This window comes from Aptenodytes patagonicus, chromosome 2 (assembly GCF_965638725.1).
Source record: "Aptenodytes patagonicus chromosome 2, bAptPat1.pri.cur, whole genome shotgun sequence".
NCBI lineage: Eukaryota > Metazoa > Chordata > Aves > Sphenisciformes > Spheniscidae > Aptenodytes > Aptenodytes patagonicus.
The window spans coordinates 5,274,466-5,301,513 of NC_134950.1; the positions used below are offsets into that span (position 1 = coordinate 5,274,466).

Genomic DNA, 27,048 nt, shown 5'->3' on the forward strand with positions numbered 1-27,048 from the left:
TTTTTTGTGGTCTTTGTTTTTCCCTATAGTAGGACTAATTTGTTCCATAACAGGATTACTACTTATTGTGCCTACTTTCATGCCCTCAATTACTTCAAATATTACTTGCACTTGCTTTTGGAAAAAAAAAAAAATCCAAATCACATTTTAAGCTGGCAGTGTTCCTGTACTGAATATTAAAAAAACATAGCCTTAAGTACCTTCTTTCAGAGAAATTGGCCAATCTCAGATTCTGAGAGTTACAAAAAATATTTCTACATGTTAAGTGATGTTATGTGCATGGCCACCTCCTCCAGCTGCGCCAGACCAGGTCCCTCCTGCCTGGCCTCTGTTGCCCAGGACCTGGGGTCTCTGTCCAAGTGAAGGGATGCAGCTGCTGCTTTGCCATTTGCAGGTTCAACCAGTAACGAAGCTGTGCATGAATCCCAGAAATACAGACATGGACACACAGACACAGAGGACACTGACATGGCTGATAACACAGGTTGCCACAGACAAGGCGCTGGCTTCAACAGCACCTACATACAGGACTCAAATACAGCATAAGCACAGACAGCCAAGTCCCCTCCTTCTCTTCAGCTGGCAGAGACAGAAGGTCACTAGTGATGGCACACACATACACTACTCTTTAGGTTCCCAAGCACACACATATTTGCAGATCCTTCGAGCATTGGCACAGCCCCTCTGTCCTGGCACCCCTGCCCAGATCCCAGACCCCCTTACCCGCCCCACAGGTCCCCTACCTGCCTGCTGGTCCAGCCTGATGCTCTCTGCAAATGTGCAACACTCATCCACTTGTCCCTCGCGCACTCCACACTCGCGGTTCCCCATGGGCATACCAGCATGGACCCCCTGCCCACCTGACACCGCGGCCTGGACCCAAGTCCCCCTGCTTGCCAGCAGGTCCAGCTTGAAGTTTGCTGATGAATGCACACCCACCTACACACACACACCAGGACTGGGGTAGATACAGACACTTGCCCCATCCCAGCTGGCACCAGGCACATGGGCTGTGACCTGTGGTCCCACGCCAGCCACCGGCGTGGAGCCCCTCACTCACCTTGCTCATGCTGGTCCCTCCAGTAGGTGGTTTTGGGAACACACACCATTCCCGCCCCAGTGGCTGGAGGTTAAAGACCCCTGCACTCACTCTAGTAGCTGACAACAGAGGCTGGGGGAGCCTACACCCCCAATCTGACTCCAGTAGCTGGCACCAGTTTTGACTCACACGCACACAGAGGTCCCGCCAGTAGCTGGCACTTAGTCCTTGCAGCACACATGCACATTATGCAGAGAGATAGTTAAGAAAAGGTTTAATAAGAAGATATAAGATGATAGGACAAACCATGGTGATCAGGTGCAGGGCTCAGCCAGACAAGTGCACTGACCAGCACCATTTTACGCATGACCGGCCCCTTTTATACCCTTTTCTGTCTACCCCCTTGTTTGTTCCTCTCTGCTGCCCCTTTCCCTGCACATCCCCTCATACATCTCCACAGCTCTATCAATTCCTGCACCCCTCCCAGTTCAGGGTCCCCCTGGTTTACAGTCCTATCACTTGCAAAGTCCAGGTTGATCTTCCTGGAAGTGCAGCCTGTGGTTTCTTGATAGCCCATCAATTAGTGTGAGTGGCAAGGTTTGTTTCTTGTTAGGGTATGTCTTGATATATTTTGTTTCCGATTTCCTCCTTTTCCCTTAGCTTCCAAAGTGACAAGGTCCTGGATCAGATAACCTTGCTGGAATAAACGCTCTCACTCTCCCACATGCCCTCATCAATTAGTGTGACTGTCCAGGTTTGGTTCCCATCACTGTCTCCCTTATTTGTCAGTCAGGTTTGTGTCCCTGTATGTTCTTATTTATGGCTTCCTCCTTATTTTTCCTTGTTGCATTGAAAAAGGTCCTTGACCAGATACCGTTAAAGGAGCAGACACTCTCTGGCCAAATATCCTTACACTACACATTTTTTGGGAAGCATCCACTCTCCTCTGTCTGTCTGCTGGGAGATAAAATGTTTCTGTTTAACATATCTACTTAGCTCCCTTGGATTAGAAAACAGTCTGAATGAGACATTCTCTTGTCCTACTACTAGCAGTGACGGCACCCATTTAATAGGCTCTTTCTGTATTTTGATTATGACAATTTTAATTAACATAAACAGAATTAATCACTTTTTAATTATGTAAATTATTTATGATAACTAAGTTCCAGTATTACTGGGAAGTTAATCTTCCCCTGCATTTATTTTCATAATTACAAAAACTTTGTGGCTGTATACATTACTGCCATCGGATCTGAAAAGCAGAGTTTTCTGTTATGGGGTTGATTTTCCCATTCAGTTAGAAGGACAGTTCCAAGGAGCCTTTGTGGGTTTTTTAGGGTACATACACCCCAAAACAAAGTACACTTATTAAACCTCCTATTGGCTTTTTATTCCTGGGACTTATAAACGATTTAAGCTATTGCATTTCAAGTTTAATTTTCAGTCTTGTAACAGAACTACCCCACCATAAGCCTGTGTGACTGGTTTCCTTATACAGTTTCTCTTTCTTTTATTTTCACGTACATCACTTACCTGAGCATCATTTTTCAGTGTGTCATCTGCACAGCTTCCATCAGTTCCCAGTTAGAGACCATTCCTGTGTGTCAGATTTTGCAGAGTGATAGAGTGCTCTGGATCCTGTGCATCGTACCTCCTCATTGCTGACATCTTTTTCCTGGACTGGTATGCTGTACCACTCACTGGATGCTCCACTTTGTGCCAGCCACTGTTGGCTGCAAACTCCTGAAAGTGTTCAAGCTTTACGAGCTTTCCAACAGTGGTTGTTATTTGGGTCTGTGCATGTTCCCACATCGCATTAGCAACATTTCTTTTCAGTGCCATGCAGTTTTTTGGGCAGACTCTTTTAAGTTCCTTTTTTTAATTTTCTGGCATTCTCTTTTCCAGTTTCCTCCCCTGTTAGTCAGCTTGTTAGATGCAGTTATATCCTCCGTGCCTTCCTTCTAGCATTTTCATTCTGCTCTGAGCAATGTTTGCAGCTTGTTGTCAGCCTTTTCTAACTCCAGGCCTCTATAGTACAGCAATCTTTCCTCTAGTTTGGGCTCTGCTTCCAGTTGCCTGTTCTCTGATAGCGCAGCATGCTGAGGTGCCATCATCCTACATCTGGTTGTTCATTTCAGCTCAGACAAGCATTCTTCAAAGAACACTCTCTTTTTGCAGTCTTGTACCTTTCAACTGTTCCTGCGGATGCAGTAGTTTTCAGATTTGTCAGCCATGGCACATAGCTTAATTTCTTATCCTAGCTTCTTTGCACCCTGTTAAAGACGTCACCAGCTCCACATCATACAGCGTTCAAGAAAATAGATCCATCCCTTTTTCTCACAAGGCAGCTGGAGACAGGAATTCAGGAGAGAATGGTTTGGGGAAATCCCACCCAGTCCAACTTAAAACATCACTGCAAGGATCCTTGTGATGCAGATTTCTGTCACCATCTGGACAGTGGCCAACCGTCCTGTTCAAAAGATTCGGTTTCCCATGTAAGCATTACTTTATGCAAAGATTCAAAAATAATCTTTTGTTTTGTTTTGTTTGTTGTTGTTTTGTTTTGTTTTGTTTTTTACACAAACTAATAACTTGCTAATGACAGGCAAGAGATGCCTATTGAGCCGGGGGGTGTCCCTTTTCCAAACCATGACTTCCTGGACCTTAAATTCTAAGGATGTTGGTCATTTCTATGCCTTCATCTCATGGAAACTGATACCAATACATCCCCACAAACAAACAAACAAAAAGGCTCATTGCTATTTCAGGTGCAAGGGACCTGTTTGCAAGGCTCATGCAAAGCAAGGTCTTGATTTTGCATGTTACAGGTGTCTTCAGGGATTTAAATCTTCATCCTTCACACTATTGCAGTTCATAGTGTTTCCTGTGACCAGAAGACAAGCTAAAGCAATTTCAGTCTTTGTGTGACTCACATGAATTTAACAAGGTCACACAGTAGATAAGTGAGATTTAGGAGGGGTTCAGAGGACGCTGAAGTTGCAGATATTTAAAGGAGTTTACTGTTTGTCACATGCAAGGAGCAGCGGTGCTTAGTGGCAGAAAGTAAAACGTGTGCTAGTCCAGAGCAGTCAGCAGAGTGTGGGAGCAACCAGGGGGTTACTGTATGATAATTTCACAGTCTTTTCTTTCTCTTGATCTGTAGGGTCTACCTGGAAATCCAGGGGAAAGAGGACCTCCTGGAAAACCAGTATGTAACTTCACTTCTATATTACTACTTCCTTTTAACTCAGTTTCCACCAGTTCACCTCACCTCAGAAGTGCACTTCAGTGCATTTCCACTGCTGCTCTTCCCAGCATAGCAACTGGGAAAACACTAAGAACCACTAAGGGGTTATGATAAAAATATCTGTGATGGCTTTGGAACAGTGTGAAAATAACTGGAAATCCTGCATGTAAATAAAAGCCAAAATTTTAAAGGCAGTTTCTTCGCACCACTATGCAGTACCCTCAGCAAGATCTCATCTCAGGTGTGATGAAGTGCATTGACAATGTAGGGCAGGAAGTATGTGTTTGGCCCAGTGAGTCCTAGGCAGAGCAAGGGAAACCAATGAGAGTCCATAAGCATGTTCAGGAAAATTTCTTATACCTTGATGCCTTTTAAAATTGCCTGAGATAATGAATTTCTCATTCCACAGGGTTCCTCACCCCTGCTCTCTCCAGAGGACATAAATCTATTAGTAAAGGTAATCAGCCTTTGATGATGGGGGGAGTTTATCTGTACGTTTGATTCAGACCTGACTAACACTCTGTGATGGGAAAGTGTCTGAGCTACAAGTGCAAAAGGTGCCTTTTGTGCCACTCTGTCAAAGCTTGAACTTGCAGGTCTCCTACTTGCACTGGTATTGGGACGCTAGAGCACATGCTGCAGATCAAAATCAAATGCCTTTTGACCGCCCCCAGCGGTGAAATAACCTACAAAGATCTTTATAGCATGGTGTATGTTACAAAAGCTCTGAGACTTTTTCAGCTCTTTCCGAGGTATGCATTCCCAAGGAGAAATAAACCCTGTCAAACTGTATTACCTAAACAAGAAAATGGAAAGCATTTTAATAAAATGTCTGATTTTTCACATATACCTTCAACAGTGACTGGAGTAGTTTTGAGCTGTGGGTGCAAAGTCAGTTTGCACAGTGCATCTAAAAGGATGCAGGTAATTAACCCCAGATGCACCCATGTTTCAAAAGTGATGATCTGTCTGTCTGCTTTTACTCTCCATGTAGAGAATTGTCTGGGAAATAAGTCAGTATTTGATAGGTGTTGACTGCAAAATCTTTACAGATTTACATGGGCTGAGTTGGGAGGTTTTTTAAGCAGTCTTGGGACATGGCAAGAAATAATTTCTTATTGATTAAAAGAAACTAAAAAATTACCTTTTTTTATCAACCCCATTAACAAAAGGACCCTTTTAAGATTGCTACCGTGAAATGCCTTCATTGAAGAGCTGTCTTCCTTATGGAGCCAAGTATTTTTCTGGAGATTTCACTGTATGGTATTGTTTGGGATTTCTGATCAGGACAATAGCAAAAGACTGATTCTTCGGTACAGGATGTCGTTTTGATGTTCCTTTGTTTTCTTCCTTTGATTATGTTATGGTTAAACACACTCATATGCCTTGCATATTCTTTCTGCTTGGTATTTTTTCACTCCAGACTTGGTACAGATCTATATAAAGCAGCACCCTGAAATCACAGATGAAATTAGGGCTCTGTTGTTCTGGGTGTTTCTCAAGCACTTATATTGTAAGTAGATAAATATGCATGTAGGGACTGAGACTTAGACAGTTTACCCCACAATTTTGCAATGGATCATTGACAGAGTTGGGTGTTGGAGCAGGTCTCCTAACTCTCGGCCTGACGATCTGTCTGTTGTGCTACCCTGTCTTTTATAGGCAGGATTCACCCCGCTTTTGCTGAAGGGAGTCTGCCTTCGAAATGGAAATGTCATACCCATGGTATTTCATTTCTTGAGGATAGTAGAAATGTAAAGACTACTGAGATGATGCTTCAAAGAGTTTTGGAAGGAGCGAGGTAGTAACTCTCCATGACAGAATTTGGCCAGGACACTGTGACATTCACTTGGTCTTCACGAACTCCATTGGATGAGTTCTCCTTGGCCATACTAGCTGCTGAATACGGTTTCCCTTGCAGAACACCCTCTCTGACATTGTGCTGCACCTAGGTTTTCCCTAGCAATTTGCCCTCTGAGTAGTAACCCAGCTCTTTCAGACTGTTGTAGACACACTTTTCTAGTAGTCTTGTAGCTTCAAAACAAGGTTGTCCTTGGTAGTCTTGCTTTGCAGCTGTCTGACCTCCACATTAGGAAGAGCTTTTCCTTGGTTTCTTGATCCTGGATGATCAGTTAGGACCTGTCCAACTAGAACCGATAGTAAACTCCCCATGGGAGCATGTGTGAGCTCAGCTGCTGACCTCTACGCTGCCCTCATTTCAGTTCTGTAACGCAAAGTAACCAAGGTTCTACCCAGTGTGGTCAAACTGCGAAGGCCTACATATTATACTAGCACCACACTGCTGCATTCGTAATGGGTGTCTGTAGGGTCTGCTAAGTGCCTTCAGTCTATTGCTTATTTATTTCTCCATGTTCTCTCCTAGGATGTGTGCAGTGAATGCCCTCCTGGCCTGCCAGGACTGCCAGGCATCCCGGGTTTCAAAGGTGATAAAGGTCTCCGAGGACCACCAGGTAGAGATGGCCAGGATGGGAAAATGGTAAGAGAGCTGGGGAAGTGACCATGCCTTGGGTGTGGTGTAACCTTGTTTTCCTTATAATATTTTTAGATGGTTGATTATTTTTTTTTTCCAACAACCTATTGAATCTTTTTTAGATGTCTGTGGAGTCAATGGACTAAACTAGTGTTTACCTCTACCTCTTCTGCATTGCAGGGGAATGCTGGTCCCAGAGGTCCTGCAGGCCCACCTGGGCTGGATGGCCCAAAGGTTGGTTGGCTTTCTTCAGTTGTCTAATAAAAACTTACTTGTGGCTAGCTAGTACACTGGCTGACGCAGGATCTAGGTGGCATCCATCTCTGTGTAAAGCAGTAGGACTGGCCTGTTGGGTGGGCGCTGTACTGTCAATTCGCTGGAGTGCCACATGCACGCAGGACTGCACAGCTCCCCACATGAACACTGTTTCACTTAAATAGTGTCTTCTACCATTCTTTGTTCAGACACACACACACACAAGTGAAGGGCCTGATTCTTGATGTTGAATTTCACTACATTGGTGTTTTGATGACAGATAAGGACTTGAAAGTAAATTTTAATCCAAATCAGGTGAGGAAGAAATTAAACCTCAGCAGTAGCCACCCTGCCTGTTCCTCTCCACTTTGAATCCTGTATGCCTGAATCACTTAAATTAAGGGTGATGCAATGGGCTGCTGGGCTCCATATACACTATCTGCCATAGTGGTTTTATCCACCTACTCTGAATGTTTCCTGAAACACGCTATAGGAAGAACTCCTTGTTTCAGCTATATGCTTCTGCCTAACGGTCTAGGGACAGAGGCCAACATAAAACTTCCAATGTCTGAAGGATTCCAATAATGTCACATTTTAAGCATTTCCCATGAAGTGGTCTGTCATCAGTCTGCTCACAATGCCAGTGCCTGGTCACAATCAAAACCTTTACAACTGCCTAATGTGGAATAAATCAAAACAAATCAGTGGAGGGAGAGATAAGGTGATGTCATAATGGACCACAGTTTCCTCCAGACTTCCCTGCATTACTGACCTACTGTCTAAAACAGCTTCTGCTATTTTAAAATCTTTGTATTTGCACTTATTAGAGTGTAGGACAAGCTAATAGACATTCATGAATTAATTTTGTATCTTGCAATTAAAAGTGCGGTGGGGAGAGCAGTAGAGTCTCAAAAGTAAATATAGGGTTGATCAGAATGGAAGTATGTTTCAGGATAAAATTTGCAAAAGAATTAGTAACCCATAAAGACAATAACTGGCAGAAAGGCCAAGCAGTCTGAGGGATAACATGTCTGCTGCTTTCTTATATGCTATGAGAAAGCATAGATTTGGGCAGCAAGATTGAATATTTAGGTGAAGTAACAGGACCAATTTTAAACTGTACATGTGCATAAAATAAAATCAAGTAATTGATAAATAGTCTAACTTGTATTCATTAAAAAGGCAGATTCACAGAATTTGCATATGTTAAAAGAAAATGTTGTAAGACCCCTAAGAAGGTGCAAACACAAAGACAGTCTTTGTGACTCCTTTCTAAATACATTAGGAGGGTCCTCGCAGTGAAAGACCCAAAGAGCTCTGCACTTTTCAAGATGTGGTATATTGTCCTTACCAACACCATCCAAACTAATATTAGGTCCCATTCTGAAACAGAGCAGTAGAACTGCAGGTCTTTGCTCACGAGCAGCTTCACGCCTTCTGGCAATATGAATTAGGCCTCTTTTAATTAATAAATAGCAGCCCTCGCTCCCCCACTTGTCTCCTAGCTATCATGTAGTAAACCAGAGTATTATTTCCATGGCCAGCAATTCATTAGTGTTCTGTGCATTGTTCATAATTTGTTCCCCATCATCTCGGTATTTTTCACTGTCTGAGACTCATCTTGCCTCACTTTAAGCACTGATAATACAGACATCTACATTTGAGTTAGCTGCCTCTGTTCTGTTGTCACTAGGACAGAAAGAGAGAGAGAAAGAGGGGGTATGAATTTTCTGACTGCACCTTAGAAATGCCATTTTCATTGCTGCTGTCCCTGAAGGGAGAGGAGACTACTAGCTCGTACTGTGGACACCTCTGTTGGGCCAGATGATGCCTTATCAAGACCTGATTTAGTGAAGTTCCTAACAACCTGTCTACTTTCTAAGGATGTGGAAGTCCTCTTCGTGTCCATGAGACTAACACATAAAAAAAAGGGCTATGCTGGGTCTGCCCAAAGGCCATTCTTCACATATATTCCTGGATCCAACATTGGTAGTGAAAGTCTAGGGAAGAATTTAAGAGGAGGGCGAGTAGGACTCAGTCCTAATTTATGTGTTTTATGGTCAAATGTCCAAGTGCTTTATGAAATAGGTCAAAAAGCTGATACAATACTGAATCTAAGTGACTTTCAATGGCTTTTTTTTTCATTATCAGGGTGCTAAAGGAGACCGTGGTATGACTGGGGATGCAGGAGAAAAAGGTGAACAGGTAAAAACAGAGTGTGGTTTCCAACAGTGCTGTCACTGTGATTGTTCCTTCATCAATAACTCCTATGATGTTGGTAGAGGAATACCCTTCTCAGAGGCAGAGGAGGAAGATGGGAGCTCTTCATCACTGATAAACCTCAAATGGGCTATGCTGAAGAGTGGAACTGTAGCAGTCCTCCACAGGCTTCCATCCCCATCTCCAGTAAAAACCTTCCCTTATGATCTGTTTCCTCACCTCTAGATTGGATGCATTCAATTCTCTACATTACCCAACCTTTAGTTATTTCCCCAGATAATGCCTAGATGAGATCCAGGAGGTCCGGCATCTTTGGGTTGAAAAAGCCAGTATTTGTCCTAGAAGATGAATGTAAGGATGACCTCTTTTAGGAGGGACTGAGATGCCAGAGGAAAGAGGAGGATGGTCTAAATTAAAGCAAACTTTCGTACTTAGTTTTGCCAAGGGCTGAGTCAATTTTTTAACATGCAAATCAGCACCTTTTCAATGAGATTTGTAGGATATTTAAACAGGTTTGGTTTCCTGCCTGATCTCCTGCCTTGTACAATTCCACAATATCTGTTCTCATCTCCCATTAGTATAGACTAAAGTACACATTAGAAAAAGTACACTTTAAATCTAACTATGTTTATTTCTGAAGCGCATGCTTTGAAAACCAAGGTTTTGCTTTAAAAAGCCATGGTTCCTTATTTCCTTATAACCAGCTCTCTGTGTATTGTCTCATTGATGTTACCTAACAATGTTCAATCACCAGTTAACTTTTGTACAACTAGAGATGTGAACAATGCATAAAGAAAGTCTCTCTTTTCATTCTGCAGGGCCACCCTGGAATACCTGGCTTCTCAGGGGCTCCTGGAAACCCTGGTCCACCTGTAAGTTCCTCTGTTGCAAAGATGGTCCTGTATTTTCCATACTAATAAAGGTTGTTGCAAGCTCCATATGGAAGAAAGGACCATTCCCACCTGTCTGTGCATTGCATTTGCATTTTCCAGCGGGTTCCTAATGGTCCCCTGAGTGTCATAGAGTTCCCCACTCACGATGATTGCTATTTAACACATTGGCCACTTTTCACTGATTGCTTCAACTCACTCTGTAAATTGATGCTAAGCTTCAGTCGCTCTCTTTATACAAGGCAATGATCATGAAAACTCTTCCACAGAGACTACTTAGTAGTATGTGTATAGGTGTTTTCTTGTATGTGGAATAAGTTGTCAGTCTAGAACGAGCAGATCTAAAAGTATTTTAGTTCTCAATTTTACACAGTGGTATGAGACTGGATTTTCTCCAATTTTCATATGCTGTGGGTTACTTTTGAATTAAAAAGCCTTTTACGTGTGTCCCTCTCCATCACAGTCCTTCTCATTCCTAGCTCTACTCTCTCCGCGAATACAGTTACGCTTCTTTGTATTTAAAAAGGGGTGACAGTGCAGAAGCAGGGCTGAAATAACTTGGCTCTCCTGCTTGTGGTATCACCGCTTATGCCCTCCAAGAGTTGGGACTTTTCCTGAGCAAAGGGCTTTTCTTTCCAAACCGCCTTTCTTTGCCCACAGTCACCACCACTCATATTGCTGCTTACGGTGCAGTTTGGCTCTGCCATACTAAGGGTGTGCAGCCTTCGACTGTTCTGGGGAACAGCACAGTCTCTTCAAAGCTGAATTTACATTGCACTGACTAAATGACAGGAGGTACCAGAAAAGAGGATTAGATTAAAATTCTGTTTTCATATGATAGCAGTGCCTAAAGGATGCTGAATGCTTTGCCACTGGGACAACACGTGGACCTGCTTTGTGGGTCATTTGTGCTCCCGTGAGCATTATCTTAGGAGAAGCTAATAACATTTACCGTGTCTGTATTAACCTCATACTGCCACAGCCATAGGGTTATTCCAGTAGGATTAAAACACTTAAAATTGTCCTATGAGACCCTCTGAATAGGCTCACAGTCAAAGGAAATGTGCAAAGTAAAACCGAGCCTGTCAAAGCAAAGCAAAATGTGATATTCCCCTAGATTGCTCCTATAATTTCTGGTTTTCAGAGTATTTTTGTCACAAGATTGGCTTTTTCCTATTTGTCCCCTATTTTCAGAAGGAAGGGCCAGGACCAAATTCAAATATCTGACTATTTCTGGCTTTGGAGGCTGATTGAATGCAGAGGTTGGCACTGCTTTTCTGTGATGAATGAAGAAATGATGGAACAAATGCTGAACTGACTGAAGAAAACCTCAGTGTTGCCAGCTGTGGTAGGAAGTGTGTTGACAAATGTACAAAATGCGTTAATCACTCACGTTGTTTCTGCTTTATTTTGTTTAGGGAACAGATGGGGCACCAGGACAAATAGGACCAGCAGGAAACCCAGGAGACATAGTAAGCTCTAAGCTGTGTGTTTCACCACCAGCTTCACCTATATTTAGCTCTGTGAAGCAAAGCTGAGCTGGAACCCATGTAATGTCCTTTGAAAGCTCCCCAAACTATTCAGCCTGAATCAACTCTACACCTGCAAGTAGGACCTCCACAAATAACCACAGATTACTCTGTTCTTGCAGTTTTGTTCACTCACCAAAAGAAACTCCAAATTAGCCAGACCATAATCCAGTCCGTGGGACCTCTAAGGAGGTTTTTGTACCTCTTGTCTGTCTGTCCTTGCTATTAACATCTCTTAGCCTCTAGAACAGGATGACTAAATCTGTTAGGATGCTAGGCTAACACCTGAACTGTGCGTGGGGACTGCCAAAATGACACCAGCAACCTGTTGAAGGATGTCACAGCACAGACTGCTCAGATGCCAGGGCCTGAGACCATTCCCTGGCACCACTGAAACTACTAGTACAGATGTAACCTTCGAGAAGTCCGTGAAGAATTTTGCTATTGTTGTTTCATTTGAAGGGTGTTCAGATGCTACTTTATGGTATCTCCCATCTTTATGGGAGAGACAGGTAATCTGATGGATGCTGACTTCAGGTTGAAAAGGAAGAAATGAACCTTCCCTGAGTAATGCATGCTGTTGAGCTGGAACACTTTAAGACTGTGTAATTCTGTGATTAATTTCTAGAGCAGGGTTTCCTAATGAGCAAGGTGCCTTTCGCAGATCCATTTCAACCTGAACTTCATCATAAGTGAACAGTGATGGTCCTTCTGATGGCTGTTATGAAATCAGTGAGCACTCTCAGCAGAGAGGCCAGAGACTACATGGACAGGCTGGCTGAAATTCCCTTTCAAATGGATGATCAAGGTTGAGACACTGTGAAAGACCTGGGATGCTATTATCCGGTCCTGTAGAGTAAGGGATTTCTTGGGACCATCAGAAAGGCACTTCTCATAACAACTCATTTGATAAAATGAGTATAAAATATATAAAGTATATAGTATAAAAGTATAAAATAAAGATAAAATATAGATCTTTTACTTCCTGGCTGGACACCTCATGCAGGAAGTTAAAGACTAAATATTAAATATAATTAAACTTCAGAAAAAAATTACCGGATATTTCAGTGGTTTCTCCATCTGTAACTACTTATAACTGATACTGAATGTTTTATGTGAAAAGAAAGCCCTCCAGTTTAAACTTGAAGGAATTCAAGGAAACCTTGTACACTGTGTGACATGGGCTACAAGACCAGCTTCTCACAGTTGTCCCTTGTCAAACTCTACATTTGATAAATCTTCATCTGATAGAAGCATCTGAGGAGCTTGTCTGACCCGCAGGGTTTCTGCTTGCTTTCCAGGGTAAAGATGGCCCTCCAGGTCCACAGGGCCCACCAGGGCTGCCTGGACTGCCAGTGAGTGCAATTCAGCTCCTTCTAATTCAATACATTAAACTGTTCATAAACACATAGGCGTGTAAAACAAAGAGGTGACATTTTTGAGGTGCTTTGAAAGCTACGCATGATATGTAATGGTGTCTGTCATGTTGATGCTATGTCCTTGGTCCAGGACAGTGTGAATGCTGTATTTGATCACTTTAAAGCTAAGTGTTAATTACCAACATGAATCAGGTCTGTTCCTTATCTGCCTCCTCATTGGAGGAAATACTCTTACGTAGAGCACAGAAATCAACTAATAGCTCCAGTGTAAGGGTGCAAAAATTCATAGACTGGAATACTGTCTTTATCTGAATCCACAGTCAAAATAATTTCTTTGTGCTGACTCAAGTTCAAATGCATCTTGGGCATAGACTCTTCTCTTCTGGAAAACGTATTAGTACAACATTTTGTTTTTTTAATCTGTCATAGAGATAGGGACAGAGCTATTTCTAGTGTAAAGTAGCCTAGCTGAATGAATATTATGGCATTATAATGATTTATAACAGCTGTTTTTAGAATCCTGTTTTAAGATTGCTGGAGTGCTTGCCTTGCTGAAAAGGAGGAAACCCCTTAGACTTGCCATATTGGAAAGGGAAACAGTTTATGCTGTTACAGTGGTGTGGCAAGGAGAGGTTTATGACTGAGCGATAGAAATAGGGTAGTTTTTGGAGGCTTAGGCAAACTTAAGTATGCCATGATGAAGCAGAGTTGTCACTGTGAAACTCACTGACAAAAACCACACCAGTCTTCCCTGTTGACTCCTTCCTTATACCCTATTTTGCATTTCGTTTACAGGGCATTGCTGGGAATGACGGCAAAGATGGCAAGCCAGGATCTCTTGGGGAACCGGTAATGTAATTTAAAACTGTTTCGCTCAGGCAATCAGAGCCTGCATCCAGTTATTGCTTTTGGAGCTGCCTATCTATGGACTCCTTAGGGGGGGCAGGGAGCCTGTTTGCACGTCTTTTTTTTTAACACCAGAAGGACTATATTGTCTTGAGCAATTTATAAGAGTCACACACTAGCAATCTTGAAAAGAAACTGGGTTCTTTTACTTTTACAGCTACCATAAATACACTAAAACTTAGTGATTCCACTTTTACAGCTACCATAAATATTGCAGAGAAAGAAGGTGGTGTTGTAACATTAAAGCTAGTGATCCATTTTTTAGGTAGAAGATTATGGGGCATAAAAAGTTTAGAGGAGGTGTCTTTAAAGAAGCCTTTTCTGGATTGCTCTGTGACAGTTCTGTTGTCCAGGATTAGGGGTTTTGTATTTGATTTTCTCTACTTAGTCTATATTTGCGTTTGTTGAGGGAAAAAAGCTGAGCCATGAAGTTGTCAGCCAAAAGGAAATGTTAATAAATTGGGCAGTGAATGTTATTCCTTGCAACTGTGTGTGTTATATGAAGAATGTGCGTCCAGTATCTGGTATTGCCAGCTTCTTTCTGTGACTTGTGAAATGGGACTTAGTGGTTCTGTGAAGAGCCAAGTCCCCAGTCATTAGGACAACTGGTATGTGGAGCAGCACTTGTCACAGCAGCTGCAGACAGTTGTGTGCTTGCATCAAAACACCTGGTTTCTACATGCAGATGCTGATTTTGTATGTGCTTACTAGGTATTGGTGCAGTTCTGTGCATTACCCCTTTGACACTAAAACACTGTAAAGGTGCCCCAGTCCAAAGGTTTAAGCTGCCTTTGAACCTCAAAGGTTGCGCTCGTAACAGCGTGGGTAAGGGTATGTATGGGAATGTCTGTCACTACTGTCCTCCTTGCACGCTCAGATTCCAACGTTGCTGGAGAAACCCTGGCCAATCCGAGTTCTCAGTGCTGTTACGTCTAGGGGAGAAGAGTAGGAAGTTTTTAACAGCAGAGAGATGGACCTGAAACTCTCGCTAACATGAACATGATTGTTTCCCACAGGGAAAGCCTGGAGAACCAGGGCTCCCAGGCCAGGAGGGTGCCAGAGGTTTACCGGTAGGTGCTGCTCTGAAGGGTTCAATCCAGTCCGTCTTCTGTACTGTAGCCGGGAAGCTTTTGTTGGGCAGATGAAGGCCTTTACTGATGCAAACATATAACCAAAGAACTGGCCTGGCTGAGAATAGTCATGGCGTTGTGATTAAATAAATAAATAATCAACAAAAATCAAACACAGGCATTTCCAAATCCTTCACATTCAGAGAAAGAGTAGGTCCCTTACCTAGAAGTTAAAGCACATAACCTCATGACACCCCTTCTACCAGAAGGCATGGTCACAGCTGTAGTCCTTGTGCTCTGTTACGCATCCTCTGAAAAGATGGGGACAAAGAAATTTAGGGCTAAATAATCTATGGGCTGGTCACACCAGGAATACAGACAGTACCGTCTTGGTCTTGCAGCCTAAGGAGCTATGGAAAGGGCTTTTCTCTCCCTGTGACATGGCCCTTCCTGATCACTCCCTGGAACATGGCAGCTCAATGCTGACCATTCCCCAGTAATCTTAGGCAAAACTGGAAAGGTTATTAAGTGCGCATTCAAGCTAGAGTTTTCTTAGTGTTTCATGCATCAGAGTAATGGGTGATTGTTACTTTCATTCTCTTTTGTAGGGTTTCAAAGGACAGAGAGGAGATACAGGTCCCCCAGGTCCCCGGGTAAGTAACATGTACCACATGCATGATGATCCTGTGGAGAAAGATTGTGTGAATTGAAGTTGACCTTTCTGAGGCAATAGGTAAAAATGATGACAGGACTGTGTTTAACGTGTCTGTTTTCAACCACAATTCCATGGGCCACACCCATGGCATAAAATCACAGCAGCTGTCTTCATTCCCTCTGATGAAGTTCTGCTTCCAGGTAAGGTGAGGCAGCTGGTAGAGCTGAGTCCTCTGATGCTCCCTTTGAGATAGCCCTTTGTGAGAAAGTTTCAAGGATGCCTCCATACCACATCCCTCTGGTACAAATGCTGACGTACAAGGTGAGGAACCCTGCTGCACTTGTTGGGCAAGTATCAGCTGTCCTCCAAAAACGCCTAAGAAGTGCAAAGTAAGTTGAGGGACAAAACTTACAGAAATGAGAATAGAAATGTCTCTAGCCCTTTGACGTAGTTGCCTCTGGATCATAAAACCCCAAACTCAAATCCTGTAGGAAAAGTTGGTCTCCTCTCAGTTCTGAGCAATGCAGTACAAAAAACTCCTGGGTGTAGAAAGTGGAATACAAAACTGAATGTCCTTCTGCCTAATTCTGGCTTTTTACAGGGAAATAAAATGCTCTGCTTGCAGGAGCTTAGCTGAAAAATCCAGTGCTGGAGTTCCTCCTCTCTTTCTCATTACGGTAGTTTCTGTATCATGAATAGCTTGGTGATTTTCAGTGACTGCACTAGCAGTAACAAATATTCTGCTGGAGAGCGGTGCACTGCCTTGTGCATCACTTACAGAAGATGCTTCTGAGTTACTTTTATAAGCTGTGTGTCATGTATGATGTACAAGGCTCTTGTTGGCTTTAAAAAGTTTTCACTGAGCTCAGTCCAATATTGCAGAAACTCCATACCACTTATAGTGGTGTTACTGGCCTGTCTTTAACCTTGAGCTGATCTCTCTTTCCTTTTTGCTGAATTGCAGGGGGAGCCAGGTGCGACAGGTCCTGCTGGGCGTGAGGGGCCACCAGGGAAGGATGTGAGTGTACCATTTTAAGCAGAAACTAATCTCCTGCTCCCTGACAAATGAAGATTTCCATTCACAGTGACCCTGACCTAAAACAGCTGCAGAAACTGCAATAAAGGGTGAATTACTGCAGCAGTGCACAGGGAATGATTTGTGCAAAGATCATTAGGGTAACAAAGAACTTGAGGGCTTTTGTCACTGCTCAGCTGCTGACACTTAAATGTCAGCTATATCATTGGAAAGGCAGAGAAAGCTGCATTGTTTGAATCCCGGGCTGTGCTGTGTAGCCACAGACCCGCTTTCTGCCACCCCTCTCCGAGCAGTGCTTCATTCTGCAGGTCCTACTGGGCCAGGTTTTGTCACGCTTCCTTTGCAAAAGCTGTACCTTACTGAGTGCGTAGCTCCACTGAAATCTATGAAATACCTATGGAATAAGACACTGCTGCTCGGAGGAAGGATGGTACAAACAGATCCTCTGACATTATTAGTGTCAAATGCAGTCACATAACAAAGTCCTGGGAGAGCGCAGCTGACGTGGGATCCTGCAGCAGCTGCTGAGCAATGTACCAAGCGGCTGATGTGCCATTGCCATGGGATTTGGGGAAGTGGTTTCTCATTTGCACCCCCGTGTATCACTGGAAAACTGTTGTGCTGTAAATGGTACCCTACAAAGTAAAATGGAAGATAGACCTAAGGGAACCCCTCAGAGAAGATAGAAGCAGGTCTTAAGCCTCCCTCAAGAGAGAACAAAGTAGTCAATTCTTGAGAAATACTAGAGAATCTCTGTCCCTGAGAAATCCAGCTTTAAGATAACCTGATAATAATGGTTTCTGCCTGTAATCAGACTGCATTTAGTGATAGATGTTTAAAATTCAAAAGGCCGGTCTTCCTCATACATAACTGAAAGGGGGCAGTGAGACTTCTTTAATGCGCTTTCCCCCTAATATGTGAACCGTGTAATTTAGTAGGAACATTTTTAAATGCTTGTTTGCTTGCCTCCATGTCAGATCTTTCTCACTCAGCAGAATACTTTTCTGCATTTCAGGGTGATACTGGTCCCATAGGACCACAGGGCCCTCGAGGACTCAGAGGGCAGCCGGTGAGTTTTCTCTCCTGCCAAGCCATTTCTGGAGGTGCATTGTGTATAGTGGGAATGTCCTGCAGGCCAGAACTCTGTTTTGGAAGAAGAGTCTTAAGCAAGATTCGGGTGATGTTTGATTAAAACACTTTGCCTACTTTGAGAACGACAAATCAGAATGATACTGCTAGAAACTGATGAAGACTTATAATAGTGGAGTGATGGTTGCTGACTCAGTGGGAAGAATAGTTTAATGGTTTCTGCCAGGACTGCAGTGTCAGAAGGGCTCATATCCCAGTCCTGCCTCTGGCATCTCACTTGCTTCTCACATGGCCTCAGTTTTCAAAGGTAGACACTAACTGCGGGTGCCCAGTTTGAGATATGTGGGGTCCACTTGTGATACTATTCATTTTTGTCATGCTCTCGGTAATGTTTCCTGGAAAAAAAAAAAGCATAATTTTAGGAAAAGGTTTGTTTAATTGAACACCTGTAGAGCTTTATTACAACTTCAGGGAAGAAATAGCGATTTAGTTGACATTTCAGAAAGTGTCATTTGGGATGGCTGAGAAATTACTTTTATTAATTTCATGGGTTTTTCAATTCTCTCTTAAAAATCAACCCTTTCCAAATTTGAATGCAGGTCTCTGTGCTGAACCTAGGCACATATTTAATATGTTGCAATGAGTGATTTCTTTTCCTTCTCGGAAGACCTGCTAGTGAAACAGATTCTACAACATATTCCATAATCAGGGCAAAATGCTGATTCAGCCAGCAATGCCAGGAGCTGGAGCGGCAGGTCCCTCTGAGCTGGGAGGGTAGGGGTTTATATTAGGCTGCAGGAACATATGGAGAACTCCCGTGTCTACCTTGTAATTTATCTCATTATTCCTGTACTGCTGGCATCACTCATGAATGTGTCATGCCCCTGCACAACACTAGCAATGAATAAAAAGATTTGAGGAGACAGAAATTATCATAACTCTGGGCCATATTCTTCTTTGGAGAAGAGATACTTGGGGTTCTGTATGTTGGAGGGCAAAGTGTCAGTTTCTCTTGTTCTTCCTCTACTTTGTTTCTTCTCTAATAAGGAGCGTGAGGCATGATTTTGAATATTGCCACTGAAAGGGCTGGTCTTTATGGTCAGCTCCAATGCAGGGAAAAACATCTCTGCATGGTGAATTGGGAGGAGAGAGCAGCAGGGTGCAGAATTTCATCTCACCAAACTTTAGTCAGTGTAGATGGTCAGCTCAGCTACTTTGATAAGGAATAGTGAGAAACAGGTCCTTCTAAAGAATGATTTGGCTCATTGAGTTGCCTGGTGTCAGGGAAGTATCAAATGCCTCAAGGCTTTAGGACAAGTGTTTCTCTCCATTCCCCCAAAAAGGGGAATCCTGAGATGATTAGAAAATAGATGCCTGGCCTCTGGACCGTGATTCAGATGATAGCCTTGAGAAGAGGATGATAGGCAGTAATTTGCAGGACCTACCTCAGTCTCTGGAGAGAGGAAGTTTCCTAACACAGGAAGGTGTGGGGGGATCTGGAGATACTATCAGCTAGTGCAGAGCACTTTAACGTTCATCAGTGAGTTGTCAAAAGGTGCTTCAAACATGGACCAAAGGGGCTTGTCTGAACACTGGTGACTTGGAGCAGACACAGCAGGTGGCTCCATCCATCCAGGAGGATGCTGCATATGATAGGGATAGGGGTGAAGAAAAGGAGGAGGAGAAGGAGTGCTGGTTTGGTCCTCTTCAGACTAGGGGATTTGGGTACATGTCTCTCAATCTTTGTCCTGAGATGGGGTCAGCCGTGCAATCAGGGATGCAGAAGTTGTGGGGTCAACTGGAAATAAGAGATCCTTACTCTGCAGGCTGCCAAGAGAGGAGGTTGGATAATGCTAAAGAAATCCCTGCTGGTGTAGCAGTAGATGGATATTTTTAATTGTAGTATATGTTACTTCATTAACCTTTTTCCATTTGACATAGGGCAAGAATGGATCGCCTGGATCCGCAGGAGAACCTGGCCCAGCAGGTAACCCAGTAAGTACCACAAAGGGAAACTCATGCAGCAAGCAGTTATGTCAAGGAGAGGTGACTGATGAAGCATAGATGGAGTGGATTATGTGTAGCTGCTTACCATCCCATCAGAAGTTGCCATGTCTGAAGATCGGTGATCTGAAAATCAGTGGCTGGCCACGACATCGAAGGGTGTTTGGCTGCGTTCCTGGAATTGAGCTGCTAGCTGGGTCATCGTTTTTCCCAGCAAAAGTTAAGTGTTCACAGAAAAAGGAAATGATTGATTACCTGGTATGGAAAAAAAGATTGGCATGCCTTATCTTCACCAGTAGACTTAGTTTTGCCAGGCAAAGACTGTGCAGCCAGCAGAGAGTTGTCACAAGGAAGGAGAGGGCCTCGGGGAGTTGGCAGACTGCCATTGAGGAATAAAATCAGCAGAAAAATCCTCCCCAGGCACCTGGGGAAAGAGCAGACAGTGGGCAGTAAACCAAGATCATAAAGCAGAATGAAACCCCCCTGGGGCCATCCTGTGTGGAAGAACAGCATGGTAATGAAGAGCTGTAAGGAGGACAGTGAGTTGTGGTTTTTTTTTTTTTTTTCCTCTGTTCTGCTGCTGAAAATTGTTCAGGATTCAGCAAATCCATGCAAATGTACCTTTGTGTCCAGTAGCATCTATTGCAATGCAGGGCTCTTCCCTCTCTTTGTCCACCTAGACATTACAGCTTGCTGGGCTGTTAGATTCAGATAGAAACAAAGGCATAGCAGGAAAATCTGAAAAATTACAGCAGGACTGCACTCTGTGGCCCTTGCAATGCCATAAAGCAACCTCAGCCTCGCTACAGACTTGTGCCCTGAGCACGTATTGCTTTGCTGCAGGGATGTCTCCTCCTAAGTGGTCTCAGTGAAGCAAGCAACACCTTTCTGCATGGGGAGGTGATAACTCACAGATTACAGGTGGGGTAGGAGTGGTGCAGTCTCGCAGCCTTTCTGCAGCCAAGAATTAGTGCTGCTGCTTTTTTCTCCTTGACGTAACTTCTTCTTACCTTCCTGGGACCACTGCCATCGCTTCTTACCCCATGGATCCCCACTGTCGCCTTTTCAACCTTCATTTCTTCTTCTCATCACGCCCACCCCTGTTCCCAATTCCTGGTACTGCTTTTTAGCTTTCTGAGTCTTCACCAGGCCACCGTGGCTTTGGGATGCCCTGTGAATGCCAAATGGGGGTTATTTTTTAATCATCATCGTGTTATCACATTACCTAGACAGTCAGCTAGTGACCCAGGGACTCACCAGGCAGCTTCCTGCACAAACACAGAACTACAGCAGTCTCTGCTCCAGAGGATTTACAGTCCAAAAATAACATAAGAGATTGAAAAAGGATAAAGTCAGATGGTTGAGAAAGGGAAAACAATGAGACAGTGTTGGTCAGCAGAACAGACGGTTATCTCATCAGTATCCTTCTCTGCCATTAGAATGAATCCTCTCCCTTTCATAAAGGTTATTACGGGAAGTATTTCCTTGTGCAATACACAAGTCCATTTATTTCCAACCTTGTCTGGAAATGCACTAATTTCCTTCACAATGTGGTGTGAGAAGCCAATATATTATATTTCTATTTTGAAAAAAAGCTTATCATGGCAATAAGGGTTTCTTTTCCACCTTTACCATTGCTGACTTGTAATCACAAGGTAAAACCTGCCAGGAGCCTTCTCCTTTTGCATCTGCTGTTTGACAGTGCCCATCCCACTTCACAGTGCTCATGCTTAAGCCTGCGCACAACAATGCAGCCCAGCCCCTGAAATCTCCAGGGCTGATTGCATACCCGAAAGCCACGTGCTTTATGCCTGTCAGGTTCGTTGGTGCTCACTTTACACAAGATGGGCTTAAAATGAAGACAAGTTTTACTGCTAAGAAGAAAAAGGGATATGTTCTGAGTTAGAAGGTAGTGGACAAAGATGTGAAAGAAAAGGTTAAAATAAGAGTAAAAAAAAAAAAATCAGAAGTGTACGTGAAATGGCTCTGTATCATGAGCTGCCATTTAAGCTGCCCTGGTCTGTAAGAAAAAGGGATAGTTTGGCAGAATATCACAAGAGATAAGTAAACAGCAGACATTTTTTAAATTGAACCTGGAAATAAAGGCAAAAGAGCAACTCAGTAGCTGTCTGTTGGTTGTATTCTCAGATTTGAGCAGTATGATCATCTGCACTGTTTCCCTGTCATCGCACATCACAGCGTTTCCACTCTGCGACACCGCCTTATAAACCATGCAGCGCCAGAATAGCCACTGAACATACCTCCTGTCACTTCCATAATTGTCACTTCCTTTTCATCTTTTCACAGGGACCCGCTTAGCTTATTAATAATGCAAACATGGTGTTTGCGATCTGCTTTTCTAAATGACTTTGTTCTTCCTTTCCTTGTCAGTTTTGGGAGTCCTGCTGCTACAGTGAAATTTCCCAGTTCCAATGTATCTGTAAATGCATGCTCTGGAAAAGAGATGTTGGAGAAAGGGCTGCTAGTGTCTGTCTCATTTCTGTCTTAAGGGTCCTAAAGGAAATAAAGGAGAAAACGGCAGCCCAGGACTCCCTGGCTTCTTAGGACCCCGAGGACCACCTGTAAGTGCATCTGGGGGTGGATTAGACCCACTAATTGCCTGCTTTTAAATGTTGGACTGATGAAGGTGGAACATAGTCATCTTTAATTGCATAAAAAACATAGGCAGGAGATCTGACAGATCCAGAAACCAAACTATTTACTTCTAAAGGAAACTGGACTGCAAAAATACTATTTTTCTTATGGACGAACATCCATAATCTCATTGTACTGAGCTGGTACCTGTCAGTCAGCCCTGATAATGTGTGCATTAATCAGGCTGGTTCAATAGTCTACTTAATATGGGTATGGGGTATTTAAGTTACTCAGATTATATCCCTGCATGAACCCCAGAAGGGCTAAATAGCAAAATTTTAAGTGCTGATAATAATATAGATATTTTACCAGCGACAGAAATACATTGCAACTAAAGCATTCATATATCTCCCAAAGTGATCTAAAATAATACCTATACACATGAAAATATCACAGCCTTGAAATCCAATATTTTTAGCCCTTCCAAGGCGAGTAAAATATGTTACATTTTACTGGAAAGATGGAAAGAGTGAATGTTAGGTAAATATTTTTGTTTCTAGCTCTGTTGTGACTTAAAATGAGATTTAAAACGTTTTCATGTGAATCTAGCAGAGCTGAATCTTCCACAGGATGATTCTTTTTTTCTTCTTTTTTTTTTTTTTAATGATTGGAAAGGGGGTTTTGTGATGAAAAGAGGATAAAGAAATACTTCTCTGGAAAATTAATTTAAAGCAACAAACGTGGTGGCCATTTAAAACTGAAGTGGCCCTAAGGAATACTTGAGTGAGTCTGATGCTGCCTAACTTGGAGCTGATGTGATCACACATCGGTGATTAGTTACATTGCTCATGCATACATGGATGTATGCTAGCGCTGTCAAAGTTGTTATATGTGTTTCCAGGTTATGTGAAAAATACCACCTGCATGCACACATTATAGATATGATCATGTGCGTGGATTGTAAATGGACTATGAAGATGAATCTTTCCATTCATGATATGGGAAAGTGGGCAGAATTTTAACAATAACTAGTTTAATGTTTGCTTTGTTTTATCAGTGCACTTCAGGACTGCAGTGACTTTTTTTTCACTGAAATGCTAAAATGCGAAGATTGTATTGCCTAATTATCACATTATAAACGAAGAGTATAGAAAAAAAATCCTAATAAGGTGCTTGTTTAAATTGAGGTTATTTGATATTGGGGGTTGGGCTAGATGACCTTTAAAGGTCCCTTCCAGCCCAAACTATTCTATGATTCTATGATTCTGTGATTCTATGATACAGTTCTGAAACACAGGCAAGCTTTCAGGCTCCAACTTGCTTTATCATTGGCTCTGTTTCCATTATCTCAGCTGGTGTAATACAAAATGGTACCTCTTCTTACAAAATTTACTTCCTTTACATCTTTAGACTGTTATGGCTATAACATCGGCACTGCTTAAGCTAAACCAGCCCAAGTAAAGTGTACGAAGCTTCGTGAAATGTCTGTAAGAAAAAGGAATAAAATGTATTGAAAGCAGGAACACACTTTCAGTGAAACATCTGTCCTGATCTCAGCTGGTTCAGTAGAAATTACTTCCTTTTATTTACAAACATGTACAGGGTATGCAGCTTTACTAAAAAATGCTTTCTAAATAGTAGGATGTGTCTTTCCAGGAATGACCTATAGCAGTAGGATAAGGATAAATCATCCAAACCCGCTGCTGTGTAGCAGAAAACTTGGGCTCTAAACAGAAAGCAAGACTTGTGGTTATTAGGTAGGGTCTTTCTTCCAACTCCTTGCAGTGCAGTGCTAAATTCACTCTCTCTCTCTCTCAGGGAGAACCAGGAGAGAAAGGTCCTCCCGGAAAAGAGGTAAGTTAAATTGCCAGTTGTTTCAAAGTAGGGCTCGTGTCTTGGGGAAAAAACATCAAGGATGCTACCTGAGTTGCAATAAATTGATTTTTTTCTTGTATTGTTGATATTTGAGAAGAGACAGGGAGCTCTCAGGAATCTGTGGGACTGACAGGAAAATACATTTTCACCAGGTCATAAGAATCATTGCAAAAGCATTTGCTTTATTATTTACTGTTATTATGGATAGCTCTTTCATGCTCACCCTTATTTTGTTGCAGGGTGCACCAGGGAAACCAGGTGAAATTGGCTCCAGAGGAGAGAGGGTAGGTTGGAGAATATTATTAGTTATTTTATTACGTTGAAATAAAGAGAGCTATTTTGAGTTAGGGGCCAAGGAAGGGGTCATTCAAGAGTGAAGCATGGCCTGTAGAGATCTGCTGTGCTCCCCACCCTCCCAGCCCTCTCTTTAACTATTCTTCGTCAGTAATAATTTGTGGATCATTTGTAATGCACCAGATGTTGTATTCAGTAACTTTGCCAGCTCAGCTGTTTGTGTTTTGCTGTGCTTGGAAATCAGAAGTTTGCCTCTTATTTTGTGGTGGTAATGTCTTTTTTTTCACTTAGGGAGAGCCTGGCATCAAAGGCGAAAAAGGCCCTCAAGGAGAAAAGGGCCCTCCAGGTGATCCTGGGATACCTGGTCATAAAGGCCATCCAGGACTGATGGGTCCTCATGGACCCCCAGGAGACACTGGGCAAGTTGGACCTCCCGGTCCTCCAGGACAGCCAGGATTTCCAGGACCAAGGGTAAGACTGCCAGAGAAGGGCTTTGTATAGTAGTTTTACTGCCGCAGTGTGTGATCAGAAAAGTACCTAAGATAACAGTAAGGCTGATAGAAACCAAAGCAAGTGTGTATTATAATGGGGAGGCAGCGTTTTTATTTCTTGATGCACAAAAAGGAGAGCTATAGCATATCTTGGGAATGTGTTGTGGGGGTGTTGGACTGAACTTCAGGAGAGCTGAGCAATCCAGACCTATAGCCAGGGCGGCCAGTCCCTGACACCTCATACCCCTAAAAGCCTAAATCAGGTCATGTGACTATAGCCATGTGTCTGGAGTCTGCAAAAGCTTCTTTCTATAAGGGTGTTTATGCATAGCATTTCATACGGAGGTCTTACGCCTTCCTCTGCTACTGGTTGTTATGAGAGACAAAATGCTGAGCCATGGAAAGGTCACTGCTCTATTCCTGGAAATCCTGGAGTCAGCTCATCAGAATTCATGAAATCCTATTTTTGTTTAAGATCCTCTTTTTTTTTTTTTCCCTAACGGGAAACAATCTCGCTACCGAGAGTGCCTGAGGGTAATGTATGCAGAAGAATGAGAAAAACTACCAACACTAGTGAATCCACTATGTCCATCCTGAGGATGAATTTGAGATTACCTCAGAAGGGAATAAACAGTGAAATAAGCTCTGATGTAAAAGCTGGGTAAATTTTAGACAAAGCATTTCTTTGCATGTCTCAACAACATAGAGATTTGATGAAATCCAGTGATGATTATGGAGGCTTAATGCAACTAATAGGGTTCAAACTTGAAAAGATAATTTGTAAGCCTTCAAAGTATGTTCCACAATCATGTTTACTTACTGGGATATTCACTAAGAACCATCACAAATGGTTAGTACTTAATGACAAAATTGTTTCTTTTGTCACCAACAAACACATCTTTTTCTCAGGCAAAATTTGTGTTGGGAAGAAGGCAGCAAATAGACCAACTCTGTACTTACCGACCATGTTATTGGTTAAAATTGAAATGTCTCTTAGCTATTTAATAAAATCTACATTTCTTAATGAAGAGTAACTTCTGATTCAGAAGACCTCACGAGGTTTTTATAAACACAGAGGACAGACTGTATCCTTGTATGTTAAAAGGATAGGTGTGAGGGAAAAGCAACACTTTCATGCAAATAACTCATACACAAAAGAATGCAGCCTTTAGGTTGACCAGAACTATTGTCAAAACTGGCAGAAATTCAAAGAATAATTTTAGCCAAAAAATGAAAAGTATATTTCAAGTGAAACATCTCACTTTATGATTTACAAAGGAAAACATTTGATCTTCCTGGTTCAAAATGGTTTATTTTTTAAATATAGCTACATTTTCTCTTTTGAGTTTATGCAAAGACAAGAGTCTGGTTACCCTAAAACCACTTTTTTTATTTTCTTGGAAAGCCACAACCTAAAACATTCTCCTTCAGCCTACCAAAAATGCTTTCATCATTTTTTCAGTTGCATCATCCAGAGCTGTTGTTCACATAGCTTTGAGTTTTGACAGCCATTACAGCTGTCCAACAGCAACATCGCACAAAAGAGCTGAGAGCGGGGATGAAAGTTACTGTCCCTTGGAGGCTGGGTAGGGGACCAAGGCTAGGCAGCCACATCCCCTGTCTCCCTTCAACAGCCTGAAATCAGGCAGAACCTTGTACTCATTTGGAAGAACGGGTATCATATGTGTAAACTGGCTTTTGTTCCCCGAGATAAGGCCTGTTGGCAGGCGATGCATCCGGTATGAGTGTTTATAGCAAGTCTAGATACCCACCTTAACTACCCTGAGGGCACGCATGCTTCTCTCTGCACGGAAACGAGCAAGGCTGAAAAAGGAGGTAGGCTTTCCACTATGATCTCGTAGGGTAGAGGTTGTCTCCTGATTCGATTTCTACTACTTCTCCTGTGAGTGTATAGGAGGGAGATTTTCTCTAGGAAGGAGACAGGGACAGTGTCCCAACTATGCCCTCTGACCAGGCTCCCTG

General features: G+C 42.7%; 1 protein-coding gene across 1 annotated transcript in view; it reads left to right on the forward strand.

Moving 5' to 3' along the window:
- COL22A1 (collagen type XXII alpha 1 chain) overlaps positions 1-27,048 on the forward strand; it is a 211,580-nt gene that overhangs the window by 180,957 nt on the left and 3,575 nt on the right. Inside the window, exons 42-59 of the mRNA XM_076329048.1 lie at positions 4,203-4,247; positions 4,696-4,743; positions 6,670-6,783; positions 6,958-7,011; positions 9,184-9,237; positions 10,071-10,124; positions 11,561-11,614; positions 12,973-13,026; positions 13,846-13,899; positions 14,973-15,026; positions 15,635-15,679; positions 16,646-16,699; positions 17,733-17,786; positions 19,748-19,801; positions 22,321-22,392; positions 24,224-24,259; positions 24,520-24,564; positions 24,866-25,045. Of these exons, the coding sequence (XP_076185163.1) occupies positions 4,203-4,247; positions 4,696-4,743; positions 6,670-6,783; positions 6,958-7,011; positions 9,184-9,237; positions 10,071-10,124; positions 11,561-11,614; positions 12,973-13,026; positions 13,846-13,899; positions 14,973-15,026; positions 15,635-15,679; positions 16,646-16,699; positions 17,733-17,786; positions 19,748-19,801; positions 22,321-22,392; positions 24,224-24,259; positions 24,520-24,564; positions 24,866-25,045 (1,125 nt within the window). The remainder of the gene's footprint in view (positions 1-4,202; positions 4,248-4,695; positions 4,744-6,669; positions 6,784-6,957; positions 7,012-9,183; positions 9,238-10,070; positions 10,125-11,560; positions 11,615-12,972; positions 13,027-13,845; positions 13,900-14,972; positions 15,027-15,634; positions 15,680-16,645; positions 16,700-17,732; positions 17,787-19,747; positions 19,802-22,320; positions 22,393-24,223; positions 24,260-24,519; positions 24,565-24,865; positions 25,046-27,048) is intronic.